Source organism: Lichtheimia ornata (assembly GCF_029851405.1).
Source record: "Lichtheimia ornata isolate CBS 291.66 chromosome Unknown scaffold00144, whole genome shotgun sequence".
Taxonomy (NCBI): domain Eukaryota; kingdom Fungi; phylum Mucoromycota; class Mucoromycetes; order Mucorales; family Lichtheimiaceae; genus Lichtheimia; species Lichtheimia ornata.
The window spans coordinates 19,828-34,849 of record NW_026695463.1 but is presented as its reverse complement, the minus strand read 5'-3'; the positions used below and the strand labels follow the sequence as shown (position 1 = coordinate 34,849).

The window sequence follows — 15,022 nt, the reverse complement described above, 5'->3', positions numbered from 1 at the left end:
CCCACCCTCTACAATACCAGCTGAACCCCTTTACCCCATTGATGATATACGTAAAATGAAGGTCTTTTATACAACATTTTCATGGTACATGTGATTCTGGTATTGGGTTATCATATCTTTGTCCTCTGCTTTTACTACAACGCGTGTTACGAAATGTCTATGATGCATGATTATTATTGCTGAGGATCGTTCTTTTTATGTAAATGTTGACCAATTGCCCTCCTTTCGATATACCATTAGCTATTCTTCTAATTTGCGCTTTACGAACAAGGGAAAAGTACCATGATGTCGTGTGCATGTAGACTTTGTATATTTAGGATCAAGGATTCAAAGGTATACGTTGGAGGATTGTATACCGCAACAAGAACAATGGAAACGTCCATCCATCATCACGTTACTAATAAAGATTGGGATTGGAAGTCTCGGATGATTGCATTGGATGGATTCATGATCATTGTAAGGTTTTGGCAATAATGTATGCAGGTTTCGATACAGTGACGAAGATCGCTAGTAGTACATAATTCATGGATTGAAAAACACACGCTGTCAACAAGATCTCAGCTTTGGATATCCAAGGTAATACCATATCGGGACAAAAGATTTATCCTAGCATGAATGAATACGTATTGTGCCAGGTTGATTAAGCCTACAGTGATACGAACCTGAACGTGGACAATGATCGACCATGAATGACTGGAGGTGCGTGGACGTTCTTGTGGGACGGGAAATGTTGCATAAAAATCTCGCTTCATTTCGAGAGATGACAACATGTATCTTATCATGCTGTGCTCACCTTGTAGGTATATCTTCTTATGATTTGTACTTGGCTGCGCGTGCCTATAAACGCAACATTTCTAAGAGCTATCGCAATTTGGTTGTGTTGTAATACATTTCAATCCACATGCCAGGCTATGGATCATAAAGTCGGTGTATACATTCATGATGCCATTCGCAGATCCACATCGGGAATGATCTTGTGTCATGCAAATATACCAGGACATCCAGAGCGTTGGGTATGTAACACAAGAGGCTCTTGCGAGCGGGCCAAGATGAATGGCGTGATACAAAATGATAGGCCAACGTTGCCACTTGCGGGTATTTGCTCATTTGGAAGAACGCCGATTGGCCTGAGCCTTTTAGATGTCTTGAGTAAGATATCGGCTAGAGTAAAGAGTCCTTTGAACAAGTCATGTGACAACCAAACAAGCAACGTGTGCATGGCGTAACATTACGATCATTGCGTCATATACTACGTATCTCTACGCTATAAAGATGAATATAGTAATCATGCAGCAGCGATCCATTAGATGTACAATAGGGTGTCAGTGAAAGATAAAGTAACATGTTGTATACCGATTCTTACTGTGCCATGTGCTAGGTTGCTCAGCGTATTCAACCAATCAATGTGGGGTTGAAAGGGCAAGTTTGATTATTAAACATGGTCGCACAAAAAAGAGATGAATAACATTGACAACAAGGTGATGGTATGGCTTTATTGTATGAGCATAATGGGAAAAGATGACGATGATCATGTTATTCTATCGAGGATGAAGAAATAGAAAAGGCTTCAATGTTGAATAGCAACCGTGACTATGGCAACCAGGTTGTATGATGATGATTCCTGCAAGGATGGTTGGTTGGATGGATAAAGTGCACATCATCTCTATTGATGATCTTGGGTAAGGATTGTGAATCCGCTAGAGTGAGGATGACCAATGAAAGTAATGGGAAATTGTGTGCTTGATCTCGCATATGAGATCGTTTCAAGCGGACCCGGACTTTTTTTTTGTGTGTTTTTTGTAACAAAAGGTGGTCTGCCAAACTTTTGCATCACATTCTCTTTCGTGAAAGAAAGGCTCGGACGGATCATCATCAGCCTTTTTTGACAGCAAAACCCCCTCCTCTTTATTTCCATCTTCTCTTCATTGTTTATATTTCTCTACCTTTGCTGCTGTATTATATCTGCATATACAACACATCATGGCATCTACCCAACACGTCGACGTCCGACACCTTTCAGCTTCTTCCCTTATTGCAGCCGTGCCACAGCTCTTTCAACTTGCAAGTAGCCGTACTCCAGCAGTGGTGAATGTCTCTGCAGGCCATCAATCCTCCGACGCTATTGCCCAAGTGATGGCTGTGAGCCAAAGTGGTCTTGCTTTGTTGTGTTCCACCACTGACCAAGAAGCACGCGATCTCGCCACCATTGCTACCGTTGCAGCCATCAAGACACGCACACCATTCCTTCATTTCCACGACACCACCGGCTCTTCCATTGAAGCTGACAATACCATTGTACGCAAGCTTGTCACCGATGAGGAATTGGAGGCTCTCAAGACACAGCAGGAACAACAACAACAACCACAATCAGCAGCACAAACAGCCTATCTTCGATACAAGTCAAGCAAGCCTGAGGATGCATTGGATGTGTTTGCTTCATTGAAGGAGGTGTTTGCTTCGTTTGCTTCAACAACGGGTCGAGAATACGCTGCGTTTTCTTATGTGGGAGATGCTGATGCTGAACATGTGGTTGTATCCATGGGTGCAGCTGCTGATGCTGTTGAGCAACGTATCAAAAAGAATGGTGCTGCCAAGGTGGGCGTCCTCAAGATTCGTGTGTATCGTCCTTTCTCTGCATCCGAATTATTCAGTCAAATTCCCAAATCGGTCAAGCGCATCGCTGTGTTGGAACCCCAGGATTTCACTGCTTCGTGGAACCCTGTGTTTTTGGAAGTGGCTGCTGCATACCAAGTGGCAGGTGATGAAGAGGTGGACATTGTGAGTGCTCAATACGCTTCTCTTGTCAATGAAGCTGCTGTGGATGCCGTATTGGATCAACTCAACAAGGCTCAAGTGGAACGTCGTTTTGTTGTTGGTGAACCTGCTGCTGCTGCTGCTGCTTCAAAGACCTCTGCCAATGCACAAGAACCCGTGGAGACACCTTATATCAAGATGCTCGACCAAGTATTCCAAGATCGTCTTGAGATTGCCAATGCTGTCAACAGTGCCTCGATTTGGTCTCCTGATGCTTCCAAGCCCGAAACGGCTACTCCCGAATATGGTTTCGGCAAGTTGATCAACAAGATCCAAGAACGTGCTCGTTTCATTGATGCTGTGGAAAAGGCTGTCAAGGACACTTCTCTTACCGTGGATGCTCAAAAGTCCTTGTCCCAATGGTTATTGCTCGCCAAGTCCAACAAGCACCAGCCTGAACAAGTGGATGCCGCTGCTGTTGCTGCTGTACAGGCTTTGGAGGGTGATGACAAGGCCAAGGCTTTGTTGGCACAAAAGGATCTTCTCAAGGCCAAATCCAATTGGTTGATCGGTTCCGATTCTTGGGCTTATGATTTGGGTCAATCGGGTGTTCATCATGTTATCACTTCAGGCGAGAATGTTAACATGTTGATTGTGGATACCACTCCTTATTCGTCACCTGTTGAAAAGGAGAACCGCAAGAAGGATATTGGCTTGTATGCTATGAACTTTGGCTCGGTGTATGTTGCTTCGGTGGCTATCTATTCTTCCTACACTGGTGTCTTGCATGCTTTGCTTGAGGCTGATGCCTACAAGGGTCCTTCCATTGTCATTGCCTATTTGCCAAAGGCCGAAGAACGCAGCTCGTTGGAGACTCTCAAGGAAACCAAGGTGTCCGTTGATAATGGTTCTTGGCCACTCTACCGTTGGAATCCCGCTCTTGAAGCTGAAAACAAGGAGCCTTTCACTTTGGATTCTCAACGTATCAAGAAGGATCTTGAAGATTTCCTCAAGCGTGAAAATCATCTTACTCAATTGGTTGCTCAAAATCCTGATATTGCCAATGCTCTTGTAAGCTCTTTGGAATCGGTAAGTAAATTCAATACATATACATTTATGTGGTGGAATGACATGATCACTCATATTTATTTATTTTTAACAGGATGTCAAGAAGCGCCATGATGCATTGAAGGCAAAGGCACGTGATGATTATGCAAAGTTGTTGGCTGGTCTTTCTGGCAATGCCAATGGTCCTCCTCTTCTTGTTCTCTTTGGTTCCGACAATGGCAATGCTGAAGGTCTTGCAAAGAAGATTGCTACTCGTGGCAAGTCTCGTGGTCTTAAGACCAAGTTGATGGCTATGGATGATTATGGAGACATTCAAGACTTGGCTGGCGAGACCAATGTTGCTATTATTTGCTCTACTGCAGGTCAAGGTGAGATGCCATCCAACGCTCGTGAATTCTGGAAGGCATTGAACGGCTTGAATGTTGGCGATATCAACTTGGGTGATCTCAACTTTGCTGTGTTCGGTCTTGGTGACAGCCACTATTGGCCCCGTGAAGAGGATGCCATTTTCTACAACCGTCCTGGCAAGCAATTTGATGCCAAGCTTGAATTGTTGGGTGCCAACCGCCTTGTTGAACTTGGATTGGGTGATGATCAAGATGCTGATGGTTATGAAACTGGTTTCCAAGCATGGCAACCCGAGTTCTGGAAATCCCTTGGTGTCAAGGATGTGGGTGCTGAGGATGATGAGCCCAAGCTTACGGATGACCAAATGAAGATCGACTCCAACTACTTGCGTGGTACTATCGCTGAGGATCTCAAGGATGAGTCAACGGGTGCTATTTCCGAAATCAATGGCAAGCTTCTCAAGTTCCATGGTTCTTATGGCCAAGATGATCGTGACATTCGTGAGGAGCGCAAGAAGCAAGGTTTGGAGAAGGCTTACAGCTTCATGATTCGTGTTCGTATGCCTGGTGGTGTTGCTACTTCCGATCAATGGTTGGTGATGGATGAGCTTGCCGATCAATATGCCAATGGTGCTATCAAGTTGACCACTCGTCAAGCTTTCCAATTGCATGGTATCTTGAAGCGCAACCTTCGTTCAACCATCCGTGGTATCAACCACTCTTTGCTCAGCACTTTGGCTGCTTGTGGTGATGTCAACCGTAACATCATGGTTACTCCTGTCACTGAGATCCCTGAAATCCATGAGCAAGTTCAAAAGTTTGCCGATGATTTGATGCCTCGTTTGGCTCCCAAGACCAATGCTTATCACGAGATTTGGCTTGCTGATGAACCTGTGGCTGGCAATGCTGTTCAAGACTTTGAGCCCCTTTATGGTCCTACTTATTTGCCTCGCAAGTTCAAGATTGTCATTGCTGTTCCTCCCAACAACGATGTGGATATCTATGCTCACGATCTCGGTTTTGTGGCTATTGTTGAGGACAAGAAGGTGGTTGGTTACAACATCACTGTTGGTGGTGGTATGGGTACAACACACAGCAACAAAAAGACCTATCCTCGTCCTGCCTCGATGCTTGGTTTCGTTAAGCCCGAAGATGCATTTGCCGTTGCTGAAGCTGTGATGACTACTCAACGTGATCATGGTTGCCGTACCAACCGTAAGCATGCTCGTCTCAAATACACCATCGATGATTATGGCTTGGATTGGTTCAAGGGCGAAGTTGAGAAGCGTAGTGGTGTCACTTTTGAGCCTGAGCGTCCCTTCGAGTTCCGTGACAATGCTGATCGCTATGGCTGGATCAAGGGTGTTGGTGACAAGTGGCACTTTGGCATGTTTATCGAGAATGGCAAGGTGAAGGATTGGCCCGATTTCCCTGTCAAGACCGGTTTGCGCGAATTGGCCAAATGGCACAAGGGTGAATTCCGCCTTACTCCCAACCAACATTTGCTTATTGCCAATGTCCCTGAAGCTGACCTCGAAAAGACCAAGGCTCACCTTGCCAAGTACAAGATGGACAATATCCAATTCACTGGTTTGCGTTTGAATGCTATGGCTTGTGTTGCTCTTCCTACTTGTGGTCTTGCTATGGCTGAATCAGAAAGATACCTTCCCAAGCTCGTTGGTTTGCTTGAAGATAGTATGATTGAAGCTGGTCTTCGTGATGATGCCATCACCATCCGTATGACGGGTTGTCCCAACGGCTGTGCTCGTCCCTACTTGGCTGAATTGGCGTTCGTTGGCAAGTCCATGGGTCGATACAATCTCTTGCTTGGTGGTGGTCACAAGGGTGAACGTCTCAACAAGGTATACAAGGAATCCTTGAATGAGGAAGAGATTCTTGAAGAAGTCAAGCCCATGATCAAGCGATATGCCACTGAAAGGAATTCCGGTGAAGCATTTGGCGACTGGGTCATCCGAGCTGGCTATGTGAAGCCAACATTGTATGGTAGAGACTTCCACGATCAATAATTTAGCATTCCCATTTCCTTCCCACAACCCCCAAAAGACATCCGCACAACCCATATTATCTCTTATTAGTATCCCTGATCAACTTGTTAATAGCATTTGAGTTATTGTTGTACACATGTATATGTTTTATTATTGCCATGTGGGATGAGTAACTGGAGCGGGGTGATACAAGTGCATGGATAAGTATATGATCTTTGTTAAAGTGCACCACAGGGCTGTTTGCATTCAAGTAAGATATTATTACGGTATGACGATTTGATGTTGCTGTGACGTTGCTATGCTCATAGCATGTAACCACAAAGGTGTTGTCAACAGCTGTCAATCTGCTTTTGTGTTTGTGTATAGCTGGTGCCACCAACGTAGCAACCAAAGCATTATGATGCATGTTGCTATGATCCTTTTTCTCTTTCGATATCATAAAACCATACCTCCAATGCCACCAAAGTGGGTGTAAATGATGGCTGCAAGGTATATTTTTTTATTCTCTAGTGTCACGTGAAAACTCTCAATGAAGGCTATGGCGGTGGGGATGTATATTAAAGAAAATTCTCAGCTCTTTGTTTCTTGGTCGCTACTGTGGTAACCATGGACATGGCTTCATACCGTAAAAGCCAATGTAATCGGATAATGATACTTTTGGTAGGAGTAAGCGTGTGTGGCGTGGATTAACATTTGAATGCCTTTTTGTCACGAGCTACCACCAACAGCGAGTAGTACATACAATGGGTTGCGTTGATTGAATTTGTTGCTATTGGTTCATTCTTTTATGGAAGCGTTTGAAATAGAACCTTTAATATACTGGACGTGGTTTCAAGGACCAAGGATGAGACCGCACCAATTCAAGCATGGGCTATTTTCTAAAATGGCGGGTAAGAAAGTTTGGGAACACAAGGCTGATGCTGTGGTTGGTTTTCTTTCAGGTGGGCTTGTGTGAGATGATCACCATCAGCAGCAGCAGCAGGCACATACGTAAACAAGTAGGGCTATCTTAAACAGCCGATCTAACCTTATATGGATACATGTATCCCCAAAGCTGTGCGTTGTTGCCTTGGACTCTCCCCCCCTTCTTTCTCCACAGCACCCAGTAGAGTAGCAGTCGTGTGTTTATATGCAAAGTATTGGCCACAATAAAAACATCACGTTTCCAATATGCATTCAAATGACTCGTTTAGAAATCTCTTTTATGTATTATTGTAAATCATTTAGATGGGGGAAAGGGAATGGATGGGGGGGAAAAGGAGTTTTGCTTACAAAGTATGAATGGAATATTAGAGTCGACACAATATCAGTTAGGCTAATCTTCACTCTCACTCTCTTATAATCATCCCCATTGATGATATCCTTTGAATGAGATGGAGGGGTGGATCTTACCTTTTGAACAAAGAGAAATAAAAATAGTTGAATGAATGAATGAATGAATTGGATTGATTGTGTGTTAGATATCCAGGCAGGCAGGCAGGCAGGCATGCGTGCGTGCGTGTCGTGTGTGTGGGTGTGTTGTGTGTGGCAATCTCCGTTAAAGTGCGCCCACCAGATTTTGGTTGCGAAACGCTGAACAAGAAAAATTGAATTTGATAGAGGGAGAGAGAAAAACATTTTGCTTTCCTACCTCTCTTTTTTTCTTGTTTAGTCGACACAGAGGTGGTTTGCACTGTTTGGAGCCTTCTCGTTTGCTCTTTCACGATCAGCTCATAGAAACGGAGTCTTTGTCATAATCGCACCTACTCAGTTGCCTTTTGATCGGTACGTCTTTCGGAGTCAATCAACAGGGTACACCATGATGGAGAGAATGGGAGAGAGTGGGGGAGGTGGGCCATGGAGGAGTGAGAGATGGGTCCATGCCGAACACAACCTGGCCGTCAGTAGTCGATTGTCGTCCAGTCCGCCCCATCGTCCAAAGGAAGCTTCAGGCACAGCAGCCAGCTGGTGACACCAAGAGCCATGAGCAAATGACCACAATGAAGGAGACGACAAGAGATGACAACGGCTTTTTTATCACTTTGGTTGTTATATGGAACGACGAGTTGAGAGAAATGGGTGGCACAGTTGCAGTGTGCAACATGCAAAAGAGAGGAAGAGGAGGAGTTGGTTGGGGGTGGATGAATGGGATATGATGTTGTTGATGATGACGAGATACTCACACACGCACTCTCTCTCTCACTCTTTTGTATTATAGAGGAATAGCGGTACTGGTCGGACTATACGTTCTCGAGAGCATCCTCCCTCCTTCATCAAAATGACGCATCCTCAAGATATGTTCCAGAATTATATGGCATCTCCTGGTTACCAAATGACACCAGAACAGGAGCAACAACAACAACAACAACACTTTTCTCCACATGCCACTCCGCCCTCTCAACAACCAATGCATCCTGGTCTTGCCAACATGCACAATACACCTCAAGCAGCAGCCTTCTCCCCATCAGCAGGTTTCCCTGTTCAAATGTATCCACCGCAATTTACACCACAACAACAGCAGCAGCAACAACAACAACCATCTCCACAGCAACAGCAGCAGCAGCAGCATCATCATCATCATCAGCAGCAGATGAATTTTGCAGCTGCTCAAGGAATGCATTTTCCACCAAATCAAAACATGCGTTTTCCTCCAGGTCAAATCCCTTTTCAACGCCCTCCACCACCACAGCAGCAGCAACAACAACAACCCGTCATGAATCCAAATGCACCTCCACCACCTCATCCTGGCATGATGTATAATAATCCAGCAGCTTTTATGCAGCAACACCCTCAACAGGCAATGCATCAACAAGGCATGCGTCCAATGCCTAATCCTCAATTCATCAACACCTTCTCCAGGTCACCTAATGGTTATCCAATGCAGGCTGTAGCTGCTTCAAGCCCCATAAACCCATATCAACAACAACAAATGCAGCAACAAATGTACCATCAACAGCAGCAGCAACATCAGTTCATGCACGCTAGACCACCTACGCCACAACAATATCAACACCAGATCCAGATCCAGATGCAGCAACACCATCACCAACAGCCACATCAACAGCCACCACAGCCACAAGCACCTCCTCGCCCTCGACGTGCCGCTCGCAACACAAAGAAAAAGGTCACTTATGAGGAATCATCTGAAGATGAAGAAGACTTGGTAAGTTCCCCCCCCCACCCCATTCACTTAAATCATACATTGTATCTCACACTCACACATAAATGAAATTAGTCTTTCCTCGAAGAGATGGATCAAGGCGATGATAGTGATTTTGAGGATGGTGATGATTATGGTTCCAAGAAGAAAAAGAACAAGGCTCAGGCCATGCCAGAACCTGAAGAAACCGTTTTTATCCCCATTGGCACCAAGGTTTTCGAAAAGATTCTTGATTATCGAACCAATGATGAGACACAAGAAGAAGAATTGCTTGTCAAGTACAAGGTAAGGAGGAAATGAAACATGAATGATGATCTTGGATCCCTAATCTATGTCTCTTTCTCATATAGAATATGAGTTATCATCATATCGAATGGGTACCTCTTGAACAAATTGAAGGAGAGCATTTGGGCAAGCATCGTGTCAAGAAGTTTTTGAAAAAGTGGCATGAAGATGGTCAACGAGGTGAAGATTTCCGTGATTACCTAAAGGTTTGTGTGTTTTTGGTATACACAAAGAAAAGTAATACTTACACGTGGGTATAGGTGGATCGTGTGATTGACGAAGGTGAATTGACCGATCCTCTCACCGATGAGAACAAGATCTACTTTTTGGTAAAGTGGAATGGCCTGTTTTATGATTCAAGTACATGGGAAACCGAAGATGATCTTCGTCAGGTTGGTAGATAGATGGATGGAACGGGTTTATGATGTATTCGAGCTAATTTTCTTGTTGCATAGATCGATGCGGTCAAGATTGATGAATTCCACGCACGACGTCAAATTCCACAACACAAGCTTGTCAATCCTCCACCACGACCTATTCCCATGGTGACACCTTTTACCCACTATGATCGCTCTCCCATGTAAGTCAAACTCACATGATTTAAATGGATCTATATATATCCTAATCCTTGTGCACCTAGGTATCGTTTTGGCAATGAGCTTAGATCATATCAGCTTGAAGGTCTCAATTGGCTCCGATTTTGTTATTACAACTATCGCTCTTGTATTCTTGCTGATGAAATGGGTTTGGGCAAGACCGTGCAATCCGTGGCCCTGTTGAACGACATTTATCATAATCTCTGCATCCGTGGTCCATTTTTAATTGTGGCACCCTTGTCAAGTAGGTGTCTCTCCTAGCTTTTGATCTTTACATGTTTCCTAATCATGATTGCCAATAGCTATTCCTCACTGGATTCGTGCTTTCAATGCTTGGACGGATTTGAACGTGATTGATTTCCGTGGCAGCAACCAAGCACGCAACTTGATTGTGGAAACCGAATTCCATTACAAGGACATGCAAGGAAATACCATCCCTAACCGATACAAGTTTGACGTGCTCATCACAACTTATGAGATGGTTAGTACAACATGCAATGCATGTGTGTGTGTGCCATTTGGATACTAATCCCATATTTAGGCATCTGCTAGTGCACATATTTTGCGTGAAATCCAATGGAAGAATGGTGTCTTTGATGAAGCTCACAGATTGAAGAATAAGGTACGTTGCTGTTGCGGCAATGGATGAAGTATTTGGAAAGGTTCAACTTATACTTTGATTTGAATAGCAATCCAAGGTGCTTGAGATCTTAAAGACCTTTTACATTGAGCACAAGCTTCTATTGACTGGCACTCCTTTGCAAAACAACCTTGACGAATTATACAGCTTGTTGAACTTTATGCAACCCGAAATCTTCAAGTATGTATCCATTGCTATGGTTGTATGTGGATGAAATTACTTACCACATTGTGCTATAGTGATGAGAAGTTATTCTTTGCAGAATTCGGCACCTTGCAGACAGCAGCCCAAGTCGAGAAACTTCAAGCTCTTTTGAAACCTATCATGTTGCGTCGTTTCAAGGAAGATGTTGAAAAGACAATTCCCATCAAGGAAGAAACCGTCATTGAAGTCGAGTTGACCACACCACAAAAGAAATGGTATCGTGCCATCCTTGAAAAGAACTTCAGCTTCCTCAAAAAGGGATCCAAGAGTAAGTAAATGGCTTGGGCAAGGGGGGTTAGCTATTTTGAATCTCCCAATGTTAACATGTAAATGACTTTTAGCCAACAAGGAGATGCCTCAGCTTCGAAATATCATGATGCAGCTTCGCAAGTGCTGTATCCATCCCTATCTTCTTGAAGGTGCAGAGGAAGTGATTCTTTCCGAATGCCACGCTGATGGTCCTCGTGAACAATTCAATTGTTTGGTTCAATCCTCGGGTAAATTGGTAAGTAGTATGCTTTCGTATTCTTGTAATGTAGGGATCTAACATGAGCATGATCCATAAACAGGTCTTGATTGACAAGCTTTTACGCAAATTGATCACTGGCAACCACAAGGTGTTGATTTTCTCCCAATTCACAAGGTAAAAGCAACACAACTATCACATAGGATGATGGAAGATGCTCATGTGCGTTATTCCATATAGCTGCTTGGATATCTTGGCCGATTATTTGCGTGGACGAAGCTATGCATACGAGCGTATTGATGGCAGTATTCCTGGTGATCAACGTCAAGCTGCTATTGATCGTTTCACAACACTTCCTATTGAAGAATCTTTTGTCTTTTTGCTTTGTACCAGAGCAGGTGGTGTTGGTATCAATTTGACGGTAAATATCTTTTATTTGCATTGGACATGGGGGATGAGATGAGCAAGCAACTAAATAGCGCTTCTATAGGCTGCCGATACATGTATTATCTTTGACAGCGATTGGAATCCACAAAACGATTTGCAAGCCCAAGCCCGTTGTCATCGTATTGGTCAAACTAAGCCGGTCCAAATCTATCGTTTGATTTGTCGCAACACCTATGAAAAGGATATGTTTGATCGCGCTGGTATCAAGCTTGGTTTGGATAAGGCTGTGATGCAACGTTCTGGAAACACCGTTCAAGATGAAGGAGGAGCAAACGGCAAACACGAGCTCACCAAGAAGGAGATTGAAGACTTGCTAAAGAAGGGTGCTTATGGTGCCGTGTTGGATGAGGAAGCAAGTACCCAATTCTGTGAGGAAGACATTGACCAGATTCTTGAGCGTCGTACACGTGTCATTCGTCACGAAGGCAATGAAAAGGGATCCGTTTTCTCCAAGGCTACCTTCTCTGCTGGTGAAGACAACATGGGTGTTGAGATCGATGACCCTGACTTTTGGGAGAAATGGGCAGCCAAGGCCAATATTGATGCTACTGAAGAAGTGGATGAAAACAACCTCATCGTGTATGAACCTCGTCGTCGTCGTGCCGTACAACGCTTTGGTAGCCGTCCTGCTGATGGATCCTATTCTTCGAACGACAATGCTGATGATTCGGATGCCTATGAGGAAGAACCTGAACGTGGAAGCAGTCGTCGACGTGATCAAATGCGCTTATGGAGCTTATCAGAAAAGACAAAGTACGAACGCAAGCTTATGATTTATGGCTATGGTCGTTGGGATTTGATGAAGCCACACTTCCCTCGTCGATCTGAAAAGGATCTCAAGGCTGTTACGCGAGCCCTTATGCGCAAGGTGGTTCCTACAATCGAGCGCAACAATGATGAAGATCGCAAACTTGTCGATGATATCGAATACATTCTTGAATCCGATTGCCGTGACGAGCCACGTGGTGATCGAACCGTGCCCTATTCGAATGCCAACAAGAAGCAAATTGCTGAATTCAGATCATTCCTATTGGAAGCACCTGCCGACTATATCGAGCACATTGAGCGAAAGGGACGCAATTTCTTGTTACGTATCCAAATGTTATACTTGATCCGTGACAAGATTATGCCTAAGCGTTGGGAGGATGCAAAGAAGCTTGAGATCCCCAAGGTTACCGGTTCTATTCCTGCACCATGGTGGGGTGCTGATGAAGACCGTGCTTTGTTGTTGGGTATCTGCAAGCATGGCTATCAGCAATATTTGGCAATGCGCAATGACCAGGAGTTTTGCTTTTATGGAAGAAAGTATGATGATAGTCGTGCCGGTGCATTGGAGGATGATGACGGTCCACCAGCATCGAATGGCAAAAAGGAAGACACACCTGAAGTTGACGATGACGACAAGGATTACAAACCAGCCGATGGTGATGATGAGCAAGTTTATGTATGGCCATCCAAGGCTGATATTGGCATGCGACTCCGCCGTATCATTGCAGCCTTCTTGCGTGAAAAAGCCAATGATGTTCGAAAGCGCAAGTTGCATGAGAAGGAAGCAAAGAAGGAACGTGATCGCAAATCAAGAATGCGTGAACGTGAATCTCGTCAACAACAACGTTTGAGAGCCAAGCAACAAGAAGCTGCCAACCGATGGTCCAAAAAGAATCGAGCTGACTTTTTAAAGACCATCTTATCGTTCGGTACAGAAACGGTGCCTGATGAGGCTGATGTGAGATGGGGTCGATTCAAGGAACTTGCAGGCTTGGAAAAGAAGACCGATGAATCACTCGACTTGTATTTGACAAAGTTCATTGCATCATGCAAAGAAGTGCTCAAGCATCACAAGCAAGAGGATGATGATAAGAAACCAAAGCAACAAGGTGACGATGCCGAAGCACCCACATCTACAAATGGCGATGGTGAGAATGCGGATGGCTCCACTTCACAATCACTTGCCAATCCTGATGCCGCTGCAGCTGCTGCTGACACTTCCAATGCTCATTCTCCAGCAGCAAATGATGATTCCGGTGATCATGACTATAACGGTGATGGCGATGTGGATGTCGATTTGGACCTTGTGCCATATGATAAGGCTCGACGTGCTCTTAAACGTATTGAGCAAATGAAGACGATCCGTGAACAAGTGATGGTAAACCCTGAGCTGGACTCATTGTTGGAGAAAGGACGAAAGACATCAGGATTGCCTGGGTAAGTAACAACATGCAATTGATGGAATGAATACATCTAACCTATTTTGCCGTTTTAGATGGTGGCAAGTGCCTTTACATGACAAGGGTCTTTTGCAAGGCATCTGCAAGCATGGTATTGGTCGCAATGATCTTTTGCTCAATGATCCAGAACTTCCATTTTTCGAGATCAAGCAGCGTGTGGTAGAGGAAGAATCCATTGAGGACCCTGAGGGAGAAGGTGCACCTACTGTGATTGAAAAATTGGCTTGGCCTCGTGATTTGGTTGTTGCACGACGTATTGATGCCTTGTGTGAGCAAGTGTTACGACCCAAACCACCACCCAAACGACCTGCCTCTAGCCGAAAACGGAAAAATCCCGATTCTTCCAAACAAGACAAGAAGCAAGGATCCAATAACGATGCCACAAAAGGAAATACAGCCAACAATGAGGAAGGGAAGGATGGTGATTATGATGAAGCACCCATGTCTTCACCTGTTTATGGCGGATACAGTGACAGTGGTGAAGATACCGATACGATGCTTGAGGAAGCTTCGCAAAGAATGAACAAGCGTTTCAAGAATCAACATGAGGAGGATGCGGAGGAGGAGGAAGAGGTACCTAGTGAACCCAATACGACTGCAAGCGCTGGCGCTGTTCCACCACCACCCGAACCATCCAATGAATCAAGTCATGCACAAGAGGTGCCCACTATTGCTGCTACTGCTGCTACAGCCGCAACAGGGGATAATAACTCATCGGATGATGACATGACTGATTCTGAAGAAGAAGGTGAAGATACGCCCATGGTCCCATCTGGCAACTTTTGATGATTTTCTTTGTGTATTATAGACTCGCTTTACTTTCTCCCTCCCCTTTTTTCCCC

The 15,022-nt window shown here is 44.5% G+C and overlaps 2 protein-coding genes across 2 annotated transcripts; both read left to right on the top strand.

Moving 5' to 3' along the window:
- Positions 1-1,980: 1,980 nt before the first annotated feature.
- Positions 1,981-6,196, top strand: O0I10_012666 (sulfite reductase (NADPH) hemoprotein, beta-component; the record flags this gene model as incomplete). The annotated part of the gene is made up of 2 exons (XM_058492557.1): positions 1,981-3,843; positions 3,917-6,196. The coding sequence occupies 2 exons, from the start codon at positions 1,981-1,983 to the stop codon at positions 6,194-6,196; spliced, it is 4,143 nt and encodes a 1,380-aa protein (XP_058336687.1).
- A 2,236-nt stretch (positions 6,197-8,432) lies between these two features.
- O0I10_012665 (uncharacterized protein) lies at positions 8,433-14,966 on the top strand (the record flags this gene model as incomplete). The annotated part of the gene is made up of 15 exons (XM_058492556.1): positions 8,433-9,317; positions 9,390-9,599; positions 9,665-9,805; positions 9,860-9,991; positions 10,055-10,179; positions 10,240-10,439; positions 10,498-10,676; positions 10,737-10,817; positions 10,885-11,015; positions 11,075-11,307; positions 11,381-11,544; positions 11,609-11,682; positions 11,746-11,926; positions 11,996-14,157; positions 14,216-14,966. 15 exons carry the CDS (start codon positions 8,433-8,435, stop codon positions 14,964-14,966), a joined length of 5,649 nt encoding a protein of 1,882 aa, XP_058336686.1.
- Positions 14,967-15,022: the final 56 nt, after the last annotated feature.